Here is an 18672-nt window from a genome sequence, read left to right as displayed (position 1 = left end):
TAATTGCTTGGTCATGAGTTCTGCAAATGTTCTGCTTAATTGGCAATGCCAAATAATTTTACAATTTAAACTCCTACTGGCAGTATATGGGAGTTTCTATTGTCCACAGCCTTACTAAATTCCCTAGTGAATTTTATAGCACTTGGTATTGTGAGCCTTTTTCATTTTTGCCAGCCATGTTGAAGTAGGGTGTTATATCATAATATTTTTAACTTACATTTTCCTAATGACCAATGAGTGAGATCAATCATGTTTAGTTATGCATATTGACCATTTACATCAACTATATATATTTAAATTTTTCATTGTCTTGTTTTTTAATAAAGTTTTTATTGAGATCATTGTACATTCACATGCAGTTCTAAGAAATCATATAGTGAGATTCCTTGTAGTCTCTCTATTCTATTCCATTAGTCTATTTTTCTATCCTTGCAATACAACACTAAGCACACTATCTTAATTACCATGACTTTTCAGTAACTGTTGATATCTAGTTGAACATCCTTCAACTTTGATTTTTTGCCTGCAGAATTTTCTTCCACATTCTAAGTCCTTTGTATTTCCATACACATTTTATAAAGGGCTTGTTTATTTCTACTAAGAAATCTGCTTGAATTTCAATTGGGATTGCAGTTTGTAAGGAAAATGAACACTTTAACAGTACTGAGTCTTCTAATTGAGGAATGTGGTATATCTCTGCATATATTTAGGTCTTATATTTCTTTCATTAAGATTTTCTAATTTGTAGTATAGAAGTTTTCATTGCCTTTTCTCATATTTCTAGTTATTTTGTTTTTTTGATGCTGTATATATAGTATTTAATTTTCATTTTAATTGTCTCTTGTTGACATACAGAGATACAATTTTGTAGGCCACTAGCAAATGACTCTCACTCCTGAATACAATAATTCTCTGTATTTCTTTTTGTAATAGTTTAACATACAGTTCTCTGTGGGTTATGTTTAGTGATATTCTGGGAGACTGAATGGAATAATATACCTGTCAAGCCCACTAATTGGCCTTCTTCCTTCTTCAAGTACTTTCACTCCCAGTAGAAGTTTATCCTGCTCTGTATTCACCTCCTGGACAATTATTTCATACTTATAACTGTTTACTTTGTTATTTCTATATTAGTACCTTAAGTAAATAGCTTCCTTTATATACTACAACTAATATAAAGCATTATGAATGCATACACTGTTACTAGTCTGGATGGAGATCTAGTTCATTATCCATTATACATTCCACTGACAGAAGTAGAAAGAATATAGGAAGAACTCAACAGTAGGGGTCCAGGTAGGAGTCCATCCTTGCTATGCCCTAGTAGGGATACCCTACACTCAAGGAAAATATCTCAAGATCTCCTCCTCTCTGTGCGTGGTCTGCCATCCCTTGAGTGACATGATGACATCTAAAGCATTCTTAGAATTTCACTTGAGGTAGATATTACTAATTAATTAGTCAAAGCAAGCATGTGAAATGGTATCAATTTTCCAACCCAAGTTCAGACATTGTGCCTCAATTCAGAAATAATAGAATTGTGCACATCTAAAATTGTGACCCTCAAAAGTGTGAAATACTTCTACTTGAGATAATACTGCTCCTCTCCTTCAGCTACTCACTTAACTCTGACAAATCATAACTCAGTTTATTCCCTATATCCCCAAGCTCCCTTTGTTAAAAACAATTTTGAACTACATGCTTTTGAAAGTAATTCATATGGCAAGCATGCTAACAGCAGTTAGCAACATCTAGCACAATCTTTGTTTTCTTCTGCTCAACTTCCTTTCAGAGGTGCATTTTTACAACTTTCCAAATCTATTGTTCACATTCACTTTCTGGGTTTGATATGACCTGAAAAACTCTCCTTTCTGAAATTTGTTAACCAACTTCATGAATTTTATGGCGAGGACTAGGAGCACCAATTTAAAATCTAAATGGTACAATGATAACTTCAAATGAGTTTGATCAATTATTTTAGGAAATTCCAAAAACAAATTTCAAATATTGAAATGCAGGAATTTCCTCGCCCCTCCCTGGCTCTACAAATAATTAAAATGAAAAGTTTCCTCACAGGAAATATGTAAAATATGTTTGTTTTGTTTTGCTTTAGTGGAGAAAAAGAGTGTTAAGTCTAGAACTAATAATTTGGGGTTTTGTTTGTTTCCACAGAAATAATCAATGATTCCACACTAATAGAAACCATTTGTCCCAACCGAAACAGGCAAAAACACGGTTCCGTTCCAATTTTACAATTTTTTTTTTTTCTTCGTGCCACATCATGGTGATGCAGTGTCTAGACTTTTTGGAACAAGGGATGGAGTCTGGAATTTATTCTGTGGGTTTGAAAATGGTTATTCATTGCTCCTACACATTCACATGCGAAAATCTAATGTTTTCAGAATATGTAAAAATCATCAAGCTGTTTATCAAATATATACATATGTATATATTCATTAATGCTATAAGTTCAAGCTGCTACTCACAGCATTAGTGAATATACAAGGAAATATTGTATGGATTAATATATGTCATCTCATTGTACTGTGGTCCCCATTAGCCCCTATATCTGAAAAGTACAAAATAAAAAACTTGTGTTCATGAAATAATTATGGCAGATATGTTCTAGCTTTTGTGAGGCTCTAGTAAAACAAAAAATAGCTTAAGGATATACATCTATTTTTGTTGTGGTTTTAATACGTAATCTATGAGAATTTATCAAGTTAAAAGGGCAGAAGTGATATCACAGGTCGTTCTCTTAGTCCTCCGCCATTTATTAACTGTATGAAAGGAAAGTAGTCTCTGAGGCACCCAGATCTAACCAGCGTTTGTGCAGGCGGTATTATTAAGTCTGACTGTAGTTCATCTGTGCTCTGAAGAAAATCAAACCATGAGCTTGCAGAGAAAATTCAGAGTTATTTGTCACCAATTACCTAAGGCTGGGAATTGAACTTACACATAGCTATAACCAATTCCTGTAAACACTTGTTCCTAATTTCACAAGACTGTCATTTCTTGAAGATTTACCTTAGAAAGTATATGTCTACCACAGAAGAACTGTAATACAAAAATTTTTATCCAGAGATAAAAAAGGGACATAAAACTCCATAGCATTGACTAATAACCTGTTCTTAATTTTCAACTTTTTAAAGTTCTGTTAGGTTTTCTGTGACAAAAGAAAAACAAGCAGAAAGATTTTTTTTCATTAAAACATACCCATACATACAACACATTGAACTGAGCTAATCTCAATTATACTATTAAATCTCTACTGGTTATTTTAAGAAAAGAAACATAAAAATAAGTTACTAAGTATATAAGGTAGTTCACCTAGAAGAAAATTATGTTGTTTGACTATAAAGTGAAGGTAAAAAAAAAAAAAAAAACTAAAATTATCAGTGGCACATGTTTCTATATTTCTTACTTAAATTATTAAAGGCCGTTAAAATCTATATTACATAGAAATTATCAGAAGGAAGATCTTAAGACCTTATTTACTTCAAAAACAATGAAGTAGACTGAAAAGTGTGCTGAATAGTAGGTTAGAAGAACTAGGAGCGTGGCATGGTGGCTCACACATGTAATCTCAGCTTTTTGGGAGGCAGAGGCCAGAGGATACTTGAGGCCAGGAGTTCAAGACCAGTCTGGGCAAGACCCTGTCTCTCCAAAAATAAAAATAAAAGGAAAAAAACTTATCTAGGCATGGTGGCTCATGCAGATAGTCCCAGTTACTTGGGAGAGTCAGGCTGGAGGATCACTTGAGCCCAGGAGTTGGCGGTTACAGTGAGCTATGATTGTACCACTGTACAACAGCCTGGGCCACATGAGCAAGACTGCCTCTAAAACAAAAAGAAAACAGAAGGAAACAAACAAACAAACAAACAACAACAAAACTGGGGCTTATCTTCATTATATAAGAATCTATATTTCTCCATCTGTGAAATAGATAAAGCATTTTGCTTGACTCAGTATTGTTCTGAAGAGAATTTGAGTATGAATTGCATGACAGGAAGTTCAGTTTTGGTCATGTTTACAACTTTATCGAATGTCATGAAAGAAGTAAAGATGCTCTCATTCCGTTTTACTAAAACAAAATGCAGATGGAGTTTTAAATAACTCAAGTGTCATTTGAAGAAGTTCAGCTAAGATTCACCTAAAATGCTACTTTATTATTATTATTATTATTATTATTAATTATTATTTTCTGGGATACGTGTGCAGAAAGTGCAGATTTGTTACATAGGTATACCAATGCCATGGTGGTTTGCTGCACCCATCAACCCATCATCTACATTAGGTATTTCTCCTAATGTTATCCTTTCCCTAGCCCTCTACAGGCTCCAGTGTATGATGTTCCCCTCCCCAGGCCCACGTGTTCTCATTGTTCAACTCCCACTTGTGAGTGAGAATATGTGGTGTTTGGTTTTCTGTTCTTGTGTTAGTTTGCTGAGAATGATGGTTTCCAGCTTTATCCATGTCCCTGCAAAGGACATGAACTCACTCTTTTTATGGCTGCATAGTATTCCATGGTGTATAGGTGCCACATTTTCTTTATCCATTCTATCACTGATGGTCGTTTGGGTTGGTTCCAAGTCTTTGCTATTGTGAACAGTGCTGCAATAAACGTGTGTGTATGTGTCTTTATAGTAGAATGATTTATAATCCTTTGGGTATATACCCAGTAATGGGATTGCTGGGTCAAATGGTATTTCTGGTTCTAGATCCCTGAGGAATTGCCACACTGCCTTCCGCAATGGTAGAACTAATTTACACTCCCACCAACAGTGTAAAGTGTTTCTATTTCTCCACATCCTCTCCAGCATCTGTTGTTTAATGACTTGTTAATGATCACCAGTCTAACTGGCATGAGATGGTATGTCACTGTGGTTTTGATTTGCATTTCTCTAATGATGGTGATGATGAGCTTTTTTTTTCATGTTTGTTGGCCACATAAATGTCTTCTTTTGAGAAGTGTCTATTCATATCCTTCACCCACTTTTTGATAAGGTTGTCTTTTTCTTGTAAATTTGTTTAAGTTACTTGTAGATTGTGGATATTAGCCCTTGTTCAGATGGATAGATTGCAAAAATTTGCTCCCATTCTCTAGGTTGCCTGTTCACTCTGATGATAGTTTATTTTGCTGTTCAGAAGCTCTTTAGTTTAATTAGATCCCATTTGTCAATTTTGGCATTTGTCGCCATTGCTTTTTGCATTTTAATCTTGAAGTCTTTGCCCATGCCTCTGTCCTGGATGATACTGCCTAGGTTTTCTTCTAGGGTTTTTAAGGTTTTATGTCTTACATTTTTTTATTATTATTATACTTTAAGTTCTAGGGTACATATGCATAACATGCAGGTTTGTTACATATGTATACCTGTGCCATGTTGGTGTGCTGCACCCATCAACTCGTCAGCACCCATCAATTCATCATTTTGAGTTAATTTTTGTATAAGGTATAAGTAATGGGTCCAGCTTCAGTTTTCTGCCTATGGCTAGCCAGTTTTCCCAACACCATTTATTAAATAGGGAATCCTTTCCCCATTGCTTGTTTTTGTCAGGTTTGTCAAAGATCAGATAGTTGTAGATGTGTGGCACATTTCTGAGGCCTCTGTTCTGTTCCATTGGTCTATATATCTGTTTTAGTACCAGTACCATGCTGTTTGGTTACTGTAGCCTTGTAGTATAGTTTGAAGTCAGGTATTGTGATGCCTCCAGCTTTGTTCTTTTTGCTTAAGATTGTCTTGGCTATACAGGCTCTTTTTTGGTTCTATATGAAATTTAAAATAGTTTTTCTAATTCTGTGAAGAAAGTCAATAGTAGCTTAATGGGAGTAGCATTGAATCTATAAATTACTTTGGGCAATATGTCTATTTTCACAATGTTGATTCTTACTATCCATGAGCATGGAATGTTTTTTCCATTTGTTTTTGTCCTCATTTCCTTGAGCAGTGGTTTGTAGTTCTCCTTGAAGTGGTCCTTCACCATCCCTTGTACGTTGTATTCCTAAGTACTTTATTCTCTTTGTAGCAATTGCGAGTGGGAGTTCACTCATGATTTGGCTCTCTTGTTTGTCTATTATTGGTGTATAGAAATGCTTGTGATTGTTACACATCGATTTTGTTTCCTGAGACTGTGCTGAAGTTGCTCATCAGCTTAAGGATATTTTGCACTGAGATGATGGGGTTTTCTAAATATACAATCATGTCATCTGCAAACAGAGACAATTGAACTTCCCCTCTTCCTATTTGAATGCCCTTTATTTCTTTCTCTTGCCTGATTGCCCTGACCAGAACTTCCAATACTATGTTGAATAGGAGTAGTGAGAGAGGGCATCCTTGTCTTGTGCCTGTTTTCAAAGGGAATGCTTCCAGCTTTTGCCCATTCAGTATGATATTGAGTGTGGGTTTGTCATAAATAACTATTATTTTGATATGTTCCATCAATACCTAGTTTATTGAGAGTTTTTAGCTTGAAGGGCTGTTGAATTTTGTCAAAGGCCTTTTCTGCATCTATTGAGATAATCATGTAGTTTTTGTCATTGGTTCTGTTTATGTGATAGATTACATTTATTGATTTCTGTATGTTGAACCAGCCTTGCATCCCAGGGATGAAGCTAATTTGATCGTGGTGGATAAGCTTTTTAATATGCTGCTGGATTCAGTTTGCCAGCATTTTATTGAGGATTTTTGCATCGATGTTCATCAGGCATATTGGCCCGAAATTTTCATTTTTTTGTTGTGTCTCTGTCAGGTTTTGGTATCAGGATGATGCCGACCTCATACAATGAGTTAGGAAGGATTGCCTCTTTTTCTATTGTTTGGAATAGTTTCAGAAGGAATGGTATCAGCTCCTCTTTGTACCTCTGGTAGAATTCAGCCATGAATCCATCTGGTCCTGGACCTTTTCTGTTGGTAGGCTACCAATTACTGCCTCAATTTCAGAGCTTGTTGTTGGTCTATTCAGGGATCCAACTCCTTCCAGGTTTAATCTTGGGAGGGTGTATGTGTCCAGGAGTTTATCCATTTCATCTAGCTTTTCTAGTGTATTTGCATAGAAGTGTTTATGGTATTATCTGATTGTAGTTTGTATTTCTGTGGGATCAGTGGTAATATCCCCTTTGTCATTTTTTATTGTGTCTATTTGATTCTTCTCTCTTTTCTTCTGGCTAGTGGTCTATTTTGTTAATCTTTTCAAAAAACCAGTTCCCAGGTTCATTGATTTTTTGAAGGGTTTTTTGTGTCTCTATCTCTTTCAGTTCTGCTCTGATGTTAGTTATTTCTTATCTTCTGCTAACTTTTTAATTTGTGTGCTCTTGCTTCTTTAGTTCTTTCAATTGTGATGTTAGGGTGTCGATTTTAGATCTTTCCTGCTTTATCCTGTGGGCAGTTAGTGCTATCATTTTCCCTCTAAACACTGCTTTAGCTGTGTCCCAGAGATTCTGGTACATTGTGTCTTTTTTCTCATTGGTTCAAAGAAGTTACTTATTTCTGCCTTAATTTATTTACCCAGTAGTCAGTCATTCAGGAGCAGGTTGTTCAGTTTCCGTATAGTTGTGCAGTTTTGAGTGAGTTTCTTCATCCTGAGTTCTAATTTGATTACACTGTGGTCTGAGAGACTGTTACGATTTCCATTCTTTTGCATTTGCTGAGGAGTGTTTGACTTCCAACTATGTGGTCCATTTTAGAATAAGTATGATGGGGTGCTGAGAAGAATGTATATTCTGTTGATTTGTGGGGAGAGTTCTGTAGATGTCTATTAGGTCCACTTGGTCCAGAGCTGAGTTCAAGTCCTAAATATCCTTGTTAATATTCTGTCTCGTTGATCTAATATTGACAGTGAGGTGTTAAAGTCTCCCACTATTATGGTGTGGGAGTCTTAGTCTCTTTGTAGGTCTCTAAGAACTTGCTTTAGTAATTTGGGTGCATATATATTTAGAAAATTAGCTCTTCTTGTTGCATTGATCCCTGTACCACTATGTAATGCCCTTCTTTGTCTTTTTTGATCTTTGTTGTATTAAAGTCTGTTTTATCAGAGACTAGGATTGCAACCCCTGGTTTTTTTTCTTTTCTTTTCTTTTTTTTTTTTGCTTTCTGTTCGCTTGGTAAACATTCCTCCATCCCTTTATTTTGAGCCTGTATGTCTCTTTGCATGTGAGATGGGTCTCCTGAATACAGCACACCAATGGGTCTTACTCTTTATCCAATTTCCCACTTTATGTCTTTTAATTGGGGCATTTAGCGTATTTACATTTAAGGTTAATATTGTTATGTGTGAATTTGATCCTGTCATTATGATGCTAGCTGGTTTTTTCCTCATTAGTTGATGCAGTTTTTTCAGTGTTGATGGTCTTTACAATTTGGTATGGTTTTCTATGGCTGGTGCCAGTTTTTCCTTTCCATATTTAGTGCTTCCTTCAGGGGCTCTTGTAAGGCAGGCTTGATGGTGACAAAATCAGCATTTGCTTGTCCGTAAAGGATTTTATCTCTACTTTGCTTATGAAGCTTAGTTTGGCTGGGTATGAAATTCTGGGTTGAAAATTCTTTTAAGGAGGTTGAATATTGGCCACCACTGTCTTCTGGCTTGTAGGGTTTCTTCAGAGACATCCACTGTTAGTCTGATGGGCTTCCCTTTGTGAGTAACCAGACCTTCCTCTCTGGCTGCCCTTAACATTTTTTCCTTCATTTTAACCCTGGTGAATCTGATGAATATGTGTCTTGGGGTTGCTCTTCTTCAGGAGTATCATTGTGATGTTCTCTGTATTTCCTGAATTTGAATGTTGGCCTGTCTTGCTAGGTTGGGGAAGTTGTGCTGGATAATATCCTGAAGAGTGTTTTACAACTTCGTTCCATTCTCTCCATCACTTTCCAGTACACCAATCAAATGTAGGTTTGGTCTTTTCACATAGTCCCATATTTCTTGGAGGCTTTGTTCATTCCTTTTCATTCTTTTTTCTCTAATCTTGTCTTCATGCTTTATTTCATTAAGTTGATCTTCAATCTCTGATATCCTTTCTTCCACTTGATCAATTTGGCTAATGATACTTGTCTATGCTTCATGAAGTTCTCGTGCTGTGTTTTTCAGCTCCATCAGGTCATTTATATTCTTTTCTAAACTGGTTATTCTAGTTAGCAATTCCTCTAGCCTTTTTTCAAGGTTCTTAGCTTCCTTTCATTGTGTTAGAACATGCTCCTTTAGCTCAGAGAAGTTTGCTATTACCCACCTTCTGAAGTCCACTTCTGTCAAGTCATCAAACTCATTCTCCGTCCTGTTTTGTTCTCTCACTGGAGAGGAATTGTGATTCTTTGAAGAAAAAGAGGCATTCCAGTTTTTGGAATTTTCAGCCTTTTTGGAAATGGTTTTTCCTCATATTCATGGATTTATCTACCTTCAGTCTTTGATGCTCGTGACCTTCAGATGGGGTTTTTGTATGGACATTCTTTTTGTTGATGTTGATGCTATTCCTGTTAGTTTTCCTTTTAACAGTCAAGCCCCTCTGCTGCAGGTCTGCTCGAGTCCCTGTTTGCCTGAGTATGACCAGCGGAGGCTGCAGAACAGCAAATATTGCTGCCTGTTCCTTCCTCTGGAAGCTTCGTCCCAGAGGGGCACCCGCCAGATGCCAGCTGGAGGTCTCCTGTATGAGGTGTCTGTCGATCCCTGTTCGGAGGTACTCCCAGTCAGGAGGCACGGGGGTCAGGGACCCACTTGAGGAGGCAGTCTCTCCCTTAGCAGAGCTCAAGCGCCGTCCTGGGAGATCAGCTGCTCTCTTCAGAACCAGCAGACAGGAACATTTAAGTCTGCTGAAACTGCACCCACAGCTGCCCATACCCACAGGTGCTCTGTCCCAGGGAGATGCGAGTTTTATCTATAACCCCTAACTGGGGCTACTGCCTTTCTTTCAGAGATGCTTTGCCCAGAGAGGAGGAATCTAGAAAGGCAGTCTGGCTACAGTGACTTTGCAAAACTGCTGTGCGCTCCACCCAGTTTGAACATCCCAGCAGCTTTGTTTACACTGCCAGGGGAAAACTGCCTACTCAAGACTCAGTAATGGCATACGTCCCTCCCCCCATCAAGCTCCAGCATCCCAAGTGAACTTCAGACTGTTGTGCTGGCAACAAGAATTTAAAGCTGGTGGACCTTAGCTTGCTGGGCTCCGTGGGGGTGGCACCCTGGCTTCAGCCCCCTTTCCAGGGGAGTGAATGGTTTGTCTCGCTGGCATTCCAGGTGCCACTGGGGTATGGGGAAAAAAAAAAAACTGCAGCTAGCTCGGTGTCTGCCCAAATGGTTGCCCAGTTTTGTGCTTGAAACCCAGGGTCCTAGTGGTGTAGGCACCCAAGAGAATCTCCTGGTTTGCCGGTTGTGAAGACTGTGAGAAAAGCATAGTATCTGGGCCAGAATGCATGTTCCTTACAGCACAGTCCCTCAGGGCTTCCCTTGGCTAGGGGAGGGAGTTCCCCAACCCCTTGCACTTCCTGGGTGAGGCGATGCCCCACCGTGCTTCGGCTCGCCTTCCTTGGGCTGCACCCACTGTCTAACCAGTCCCAGTGAGATGAGCCGGGTACCTCAGTTGGAAATGCAGAAATCACCTGCCTTCTGCGTTGATCTTGCTAGGAGGTGCAGACGAGAGCTGTTCCTATTCGTCTGGCTTGCCAGCCACCCCCAATGCTTCTTATTAACCATACTACCTAGGAACTCCAGTGTGGCAAGGAAAGTCCAAATCATGGAATAAATACTCATGTGAACTAGTGAACATTGCTGTATATGGCCACAAGTCATGTTTCTAATGACCTCCAATTCACAGTATTTCTTCTTAGAGATATAGAGAGTGGAGTGGGGATGGATCCCAGCAGTATTCTACAGAGGGTGCTAGTGACATCCTCTTATGCAAAAGATGTACGTAACTTACTGGGCAAGTTGCAAAGTTTAGAATTACTTTAGAACAGGCAATACTCAAATAGGTGAGGGTTTATCCTTTTACTAGTATATAGTAAACCTTGGAATACCATGACCAAAGGGTAGAACATGAACCACAAATGTATCAATTTTGAACTTAATTAAATTCATGGCTGATAAAAATATATTCTCACTTGCTATAAAGCTGCTAGATTTTTGAAATTCAATTAAAGAAACATTTTCCAGAATATATTTATTAGAGTAGTAATTTTAAGCAAAACTAATAAATGATACCAAAAATCAAAACACAAGTTTTAGAAATACTAGTTTATCCCCTTCAAATAGGCTTCTTCTGTAAAACATGATTTCTCAGAGTTTAATCAGATGTCAGTATCAAGAAGAGGATATGTTATGCAGCATTGCTTAAATACATTGGAACACAGAAAGCTTTAACTCTCAGTATAGCTAGTGTTTCAAGGAATATATTGTAAAAAGTGCTAAATTAAAGGATATTTAGAACCTATATAAGCGGCAAGTTACCTATCTGAAATGGCCAGGGAACTGTTATCTACAACATACTCTCTAGAGTAATCTTGTTGAAAAGGCAGATACCGGCTGGACGCAGTAGCGCCCGGCTGCAATCCCAGCACTCTGGGAGGCCGAGGCAGGTGGATTACTTGAGGCCAGGAGTTTGAGACCAGCTTGGCCAATATGGCAAAACCCTGTCTCTACTAAAAATACAAAAATTAACCAGGTGTGGTAGTGCACACCTGTAATCCCAGCTACTTGGGAGGCTGAAGCATGAGAACCGCTTGAACCCTGGAGGCAGAGCTTTCAGTGAGCCAAGATCATGCCATTGTACTCCAACAAGAAAGAAAAGATGGACTAGTGTTCAGATGCTTTCCTTGATTCAGAATCAGCATGCCTCTTAAATACTGAATATAGTAACATACACATACACAAAATAGTAATTTAGCTTTTTCATATTTATACATGAACTTAGTATTTGGTCTCAGCAAATTTAGAAAAATAATCAGGAGCTTTTGATTTTCCACAAAAAATTATGAATTGAGAAACCTTGAATTTATTTGATGATTCCAGTTTTGATGTTTTGTGTTATTGGTGAAGTTCAGAAACTCATAAACAGTTGATTCCATAGGAAATTCAATTCTTGAAGAGTAGAAATTTGAATTTGCAGGGTGGGTATGTATATTATGAATATGGGTCATACTTTATGCTTATGTAACTGAACATGTAGTTTTACTGGGGCTCTCTTTCTTCATTACAAAAATACAACTTATCCTCAATACACAATTTATTGACTACTACAACTTAGCAAAAAATGCTTTGGCTTCATTATTCATCACAATAAGAAAAATTTGGTGGATTAAAGGTATTGGAAACAAAATTTTAACAGTGATACGAGAATGAAATGGGAGAAAGGAACAATACAGACTTCAATATTATCTGTAATACTCTTATATTTTAAAAAGTGATGCAAAAATGAAAAAAGGACATTTGCCAGTAATGCGAATGTATCACATAACTATTGCATTACTTTGCTTTTTTAAATTCAAACAATAATATTACTAACAATTTATATGATCATTCATTCAACAAATACTTGTTGAGAGCCTACTGTGTGATAGGTGCTAGCAATAAAAGATAGTAAAAAAGAGACGTCGTCCCCACTCTCCTGGAGTTTGTGTTTAGATGTGAAATGTTTGAGATCTTATCTAGAATGTGTAAAAGGACAAAGTGAGGAAATGGGGGTGAATTAACTCATATTGATAATTAAGAGGTAGGGCTAATGTGGGTACTAAATTAGTAAGAAAGGCCTTTCAATACTGAGAGGAGCTGCCTTATTTTTAGTGAAAATTGAGTTGGAGAAAACACACACACTGGCTATGGGCCCCACAGCTAAAGCAGTCTCATGTGGTATTTAATTTTCTCACTGGTTGCAGCTCAAAGTTCACATGCATTTTTCTTTGATTCTCTCTAGTATATGACTGCTGCTGCTCCTATGCAAGGGACCTACATTCCCCAGTACACGCCTGTGCCTCCGACAGCTGTTTCTATTGAAGTAAGTCTATCCCTGTCGAATAAAGAGGTTAGAAGAAATAAATCTCAGTCGCATACACTGTAGTCCCCCCATAACCGTAGGAATCCTCACTTGCAATTTTTGTGCTACTCTAAAATATGACATGGTAAATTCAGTATATGAAAGTATAAACATTTACTTGAATGTGGTCGTGTTTTGCTTTGCACATGCAGTGAGGTCATCTGCTACAGAGGCACGACAGGAATCTCTTGATGGGAGTCTCTTTCATATTTAGAGAAAATTCCAGAAGCCAAATCACAACTCCAACAATTTTAATCACAAATACTTATAAAAGGAAAAAAGTTTGCAACTATGTGAATGAACTAGTTCTTTAATGCCTTGTTCCTCAAAGAGTGGTTCCTAGACCAGCATCATTATATCCCTTGAGAGCTTGTTAGAAATGCAGACTTGCTGGGCATGATGGCATGCACCTGTAATCCTAGCTACTTGAGAGGCTGAGACAGGAGGATCTCTTGAGACCAGAAGTTCGAGACCAGCCTGGGTGAAACAGTGAGACCCTGTCAGAAGGAAGAAAGAAAAGAAATGTAGACTCTTAGGTACTATCCAGACCTACTGCATCTGAATTTGCATTTTAAGATGATCATTCAGTGATCCAAATGCACATTAAAAATTTGAGAGGCACTGGACTAATGCACTGGTTCTCAAACTTTTCTGCACATTGAAATTATTTGGAGAGCTTTAAAAAATATTGATTCCTGGGTCTTATTCCCACAGATTATGAATTTGACTGGAGTATAGACTGAACATCATTTTTTTTTTTTTTTTTGTAGAGACGGGGTTTCACCAGGTTGGCCAGGCTGGTCGTGAACTCCTGACCTCAGGTGATCCACCCGCCTCGGCCACCCAAAGTGCTGGGATTACAGGCATGAGCCACTGTGAACATCATATTTTTAAAAGATCTTAGATGATTCTAATATGTACCCAAAGACTAGAAATCATTGCTCTAGGCGATCAACCTGCACAGGCTTGCAGCTTCTTACAGACAAGAAAGAAGTTGTACAAGTCTTATTGCTGTGAATATCATGAATGATGATGGAATGATGATGTCAGCTTGTCCTTAATGGAAGTTTTGCTGCATTCATTCTCTCTTTCCATTGGGATAAATCTATGCCCTCTACACATCATTTTACTGGACAGAGCCATAAACCACATAGAAATGGAGAGGGCACAGAGCTATGCAGATGGTGGTAAAACAGTTAGGTATGTATATTCTTTGCTCTGGCTCTAGCCATTACTTTTTTATTGCCCTTCTTTCCCCTCTCCTGATGCACATGTGCATTATGGTCACCTACATTCCTTCTCATCAGCTGGGAATCCTCTGCAATTGGTGTCTTTGCTACTCCATTTGTTGGCAAGCAACTGCTATGTTGGTACCACTCCATATAAAAATCCACCAAGACTCTCAATCTCAGAGATTGAGGGAGACCTTTACAGACTAAATTGGATCTTCTAAAATGTTTTCTGGTTTTGGTGTGTGACAAATCCAAGTTAACAGGGCACTGTTATGTAGCTTAGGAAATCAAGGAGTTCCAATTGTTAAATCTTTCATGTGTTCCAGACCTATAGGTCTCAAAGAATGTGTCATCTTAAACAGTTTTGTCTTTTCAGAATTTCAAGAATATATGATTAAATTTCACATTCTTTGCTATATTTAGCTATCAAAATTTCACGTTCTTTGCTATATTTAGCTATCAAAAAGCACCTATGCCATGAGAAAATAGGCACTTTAAGTGTAAACTTCTGCCACATATTTTCATTTCTCTGTGTACACCAAAAACATATACTTATATATAAAACTTGACCATTTTGATGATTATGAGACATTTAACAGTGTGGCTTATTGGAAATAGTCTAATTATAGTTATATTTAGGGATTAAAAAGAAATATTTCACTGAGAAAAATTTATACTCTGATATATTGCCTTGAACCAGTGATTATAAGGAAAAGCATTAATTAAAACACTCATTGAACATTTATCAATATCCATAAAGTAAAGGTGGGAGGTGTCAAAAAATAAATAATACCAAATAGTGAATTAGGATTGAATAAATTTTCAAATTCTAAAGAAGAAATTTAGGGAATCTCAGTGACAGATTACTTGACATCACTGCAGGTATCCAGGACTACAAATAAAACCAGGAAAATTTATCAAGATAGGTGCTCTTCTTAGGCCTAGTAACAACCAAATACAATCACCTATGCCTCTCTGGAATCCAAAATTATATTCTTGATTGTGACCGATTCCAGAAATTCACTCTTGCCAGCATCTGTGAGAAACAAAAAAATAGAAAGGGTGAAGGAAAAGCAAACCAAAATTAAGGACAAGTTTTGTTGTTGTTTTCTTAAAACTTCTTGGTGACTGTCAGTTCATATACCAGAAAACAAAGCAACACAAAACAAATTACTGAAGAGAAAACCTACTTAATAGCATCCTTTTAAAAGATTTCTAAACTTTGATGTATATTTTTATTAAGATCAATTTCCATTGTTATCCCAAAGAATATAGACATGATACAGTGAAATATGCCAGGAAAATCATGTTCGAACATACAAGTTTTTATAGGAATCCTGAATGAGGATAAATTGTTATTTATTGTGGATAAATGTGCGAACCTGGTTTAAAAGTTCCAAATATAGGCAAAATTATTTTCTGACCACTTAACTACTCCAACAACTTCTAATGGCAAGGTTTCTTAGTGCCACATTAGGATGAATTACTTAGCCCTTATCTAAATGTGCTCTCTGGGTGTCCTCTGAGTACCTATTGTGACTTCACATAGCTGAGAGCATCTCTACTTAAGCCAAATAGAAGAGGGGTACTTACCGCCTATCTAGAGAGGGCCCTTTGCTGAAAGTAAGGCTTTTATGTTCTTATTTCCCTCCTTAGGGTGTTGTTGCTGATACCTCTCCCCAGACAGTGGCACCTTCATCCCAGGACACCAGTGGTCAGCAGCAACAGATAGCAGTGGACACATCCAACGAACATGCACCTGCATATTCTTACCAACAGTCTAAGTAAGTCTGGGTTGTGCTAAGCTCTATTCCTCGAGATCAGCCGTCTTGACATCACTCTCTCATGTTGTATCTGTTAGTTTTTGCTGAAATACAAACCATCCCAAACTTAGCAACAAGCATTTATTTAGCTCATGATTATGTGGGTTTGAAATTTGGGCCAACTTTGGGTGGATGGTTCTTCTGATCTTGACAGGAATGAAACATCTAGGAACAGCTGCTGATTATCTATGCATCTCTGCTTCTGGGTGTTGCTAGCTGTTGGATGTGTGATAGAAGTGACCAGGCCATATGCTTCTGATCCTCCAGCAGGCTAATGCACATGGAAGTCTCAGAATTTCAAGAATAGTAAAGAACAAGCCCAAATGTACAAGCACTCTTCAATTCTGTTTGTAGCTAATTTTCTAATATGTCATTAGCCAAAGCAAGTCACTTAGCCAAACAGTCAATGTAGCAGTTCACTTTGAAAATGCTTGATATAGAGAGAGGCACTGCAGCCATTTAAAAAAATCTACCATATTTATTATTGGAAAAATTATACTATTCCTAACCTGAAACTGAATAGAGAGCTTGCATATTAGTCTCAGTCTCCTTACTCTTAAATGAAGACAGTAGCACTCCCCCTTGTAGGGTTGCTTTGAATACACAGTTAAATGTCCATGAAAAAGGGTATTGTAAGATATCAAGCAATAGAAAACATAGTCTTATTCAGGAATAAAATGGCAAGGATTTTCAGAATTACTCTTGAAAAATCCTTAAATCACCCATAATGCAAAGTACATTTGGCTTTGTATTGAGTATACATCTGGCAAACTTTGGTAAAGTTTGACGGCTGTTTATTGAAACCAAAAGAACTTACAAAAGGAAAGTCTTTATACAGGTGTCTTGGCATGCAAACTATTCAACTTTGTAATAGCAATAAAATCCCTGATGAATAGAGAATCCCCAGACAATCCTGCCTATCTACAGAGTGCTGCTCCATTATTTAAAATAATAAATTTTCTTCTTAAAGAAAAAGTTTATTCTGATATTTGTTAAAACATTAAGAAATACTTTATTTATTAGGTTGGTACAAAAGTAATTGCGGTTTTTGCCATTAAGGACTATAGGTATTAGGCTGGGCATGGTGGCTCACGCCTATAATCCCAGCACTATGGGAAGCCGAAGCGGGCAGATCATGAGGTCAGGAGATAGAGACCATCCTGGCTAACATGGTGAAACCCCGTCTCTACTAAAAATACAGAAAACTTAGCTGGGCATGGTGGTAGGCACCTGTAGACCCAGCTACTTGGTGGGGCTGAGGTAGGAGAATGGCATGAACCTGGGAGGTGGAGTTTGCAGTGAACAAAGATCGTGCCACTGCACTCCAGCCTGGGCAACAGAGTGAGACTCCATCTCAAAAAATAATAATAAAATAAAAAAATAGATATTAAAATGATTGCAATAGGGAAAGAGAGAACATGTTCAATTCAGAGTACAAGGGGAAGAGAGAACATGTTCAATTCAGAGTACAGCAAAGACACCTGGGGATTTGTAGCCAACAAGCTGAGTGAGGGGGTCAGTGAGTGGAGAATTACTAAGAGAAGACATCAAGAACAGGAGAATTACTGCTAAACTAACTTGACAGGCTTTTTGCTGAAGGCAGATCAAGGAATGATAACATCAAATGTAGGGGATGAGAAAAGTGATCAGATATTGAGGGTGGTCATATCAACCATAGGCTATTCTCTTTAAACTGACTTAGTAAGATTCTTGCTAAAACTAGACTATAAAGAACTGGCAAGAATGGGGGCAAAAGTCTATGCCTACTCAAGATGGGGACTCAGAGTATCCTGACTACAAGTTGAGCAAGAAGAGAATCTTTGTCACTTTTAAACCTCAATATACATTGTTTGTTAGATTCATCAAAGCAATAAACTCCTGTATGTGTGTTTCAGATCTAAAGTCAGCCTTATAAATTAAATTTGCTCAGAATATGACTTAACCTTACAAATATAAGGTATTATGATTGCCATTAGTAATATCAATAATGACTTTCAGAAAAGATTGTTACTGAGTAAAGCAGTATGTTATTAATTTACTGTGTGAATCACTTTTACGTGCAAAACGAATACAGTGGTAGACTCTGGAACTCCAGTCCAAGCATATTGAAATTTTTTTTCAGCCTGGTCAATGGGTTATATGTGAGAAAAGAAGCAGATGTTGGCTATGTGTAAAGCATAGCAAGAGACATTGGTGGGAGCTGAGAAATACTGTGGATAATGGGAAATTTTATGTGACCGTTTGACTGAGCCACAGAGTGCCCATATATTTGGCCAAATAATATTTCTGGGTATGTCTGTGATGGTGATTTTGGATGAGATTAATATTTGAATCAGTTAAAGCAGATTTTCCTCCCCCCTGTGGGAGACTTCCATCCAATCAGTTGAAGCCCTTAATAAAGCAAAAAGATTGAACCTCTCATGAATGAGTAAGAAGGAATTCCTGCTGCTTGACTGCTAGAGCTAGAACACTGGTCTTTTCCTGCCTTTGGACTTGAACAAAAATATTGGCTCTTCTTGGATCTTGAGCCTGCCAGCTAGAGAACTAGAATTTACATCAACTCTTTCAGTTCTCAGACTTTCAGACTCAAACTAGAATTACACTA

The 18672-nt window shown here is 37.6% G+C and overlaps 1 protein-coding gene across 6 annotated transcripts in view; it reads left to right on the top strand.

Moving 5' to 3' along the window:
- The window catches only part of RBMS3 (RNA binding motif single stranded interacting protein 3), a 750151-nt gene that overhangs the window by 709079 nt on the left and 22400 nt on the right, over positions 1-18672 (top strand). For 4 of the 6 annotated variants that reach the window (XM_026454169.1, XM_023207252.3, XM_023207251.3 and 1 more), the window contains 2 exons: positions 12893-12973; positions 15901-16028. In XM_026454169.1, coding sequence (XP_026309954.1) covers positions 12893-12973; positions 15901-16028 — 209 coding nt within the window. Of the gene's footprint in view, positions 1-12892; positions 12974-15900; positions 16138-18672 lie in introns of those variants that run through there. The other 2 variants (XM_023207250.1, XM_023207253.1) reach the window with 2 other exon arrangements.

This window comes from Piliocolobus tephrosceles, chromosome 2 (assembly GCF_002776525.5).
Source record: "Piliocolobus tephrosceles isolate RC106 chromosome 2, ASM277652v3, whole genome shotgun sequence".
Taxonomy (NCBI): Eukaryota; Metazoa; Chordata; class Mammalia; order Primates; family Cercopithecidae; genus Piliocolobus; species Piliocolobus tephrosceles.
The sequence above is the reverse complement of the archived record's forward strand: the minus strand, read 5'-3'. Positions and strand labels throughout refer to the sequence as shown.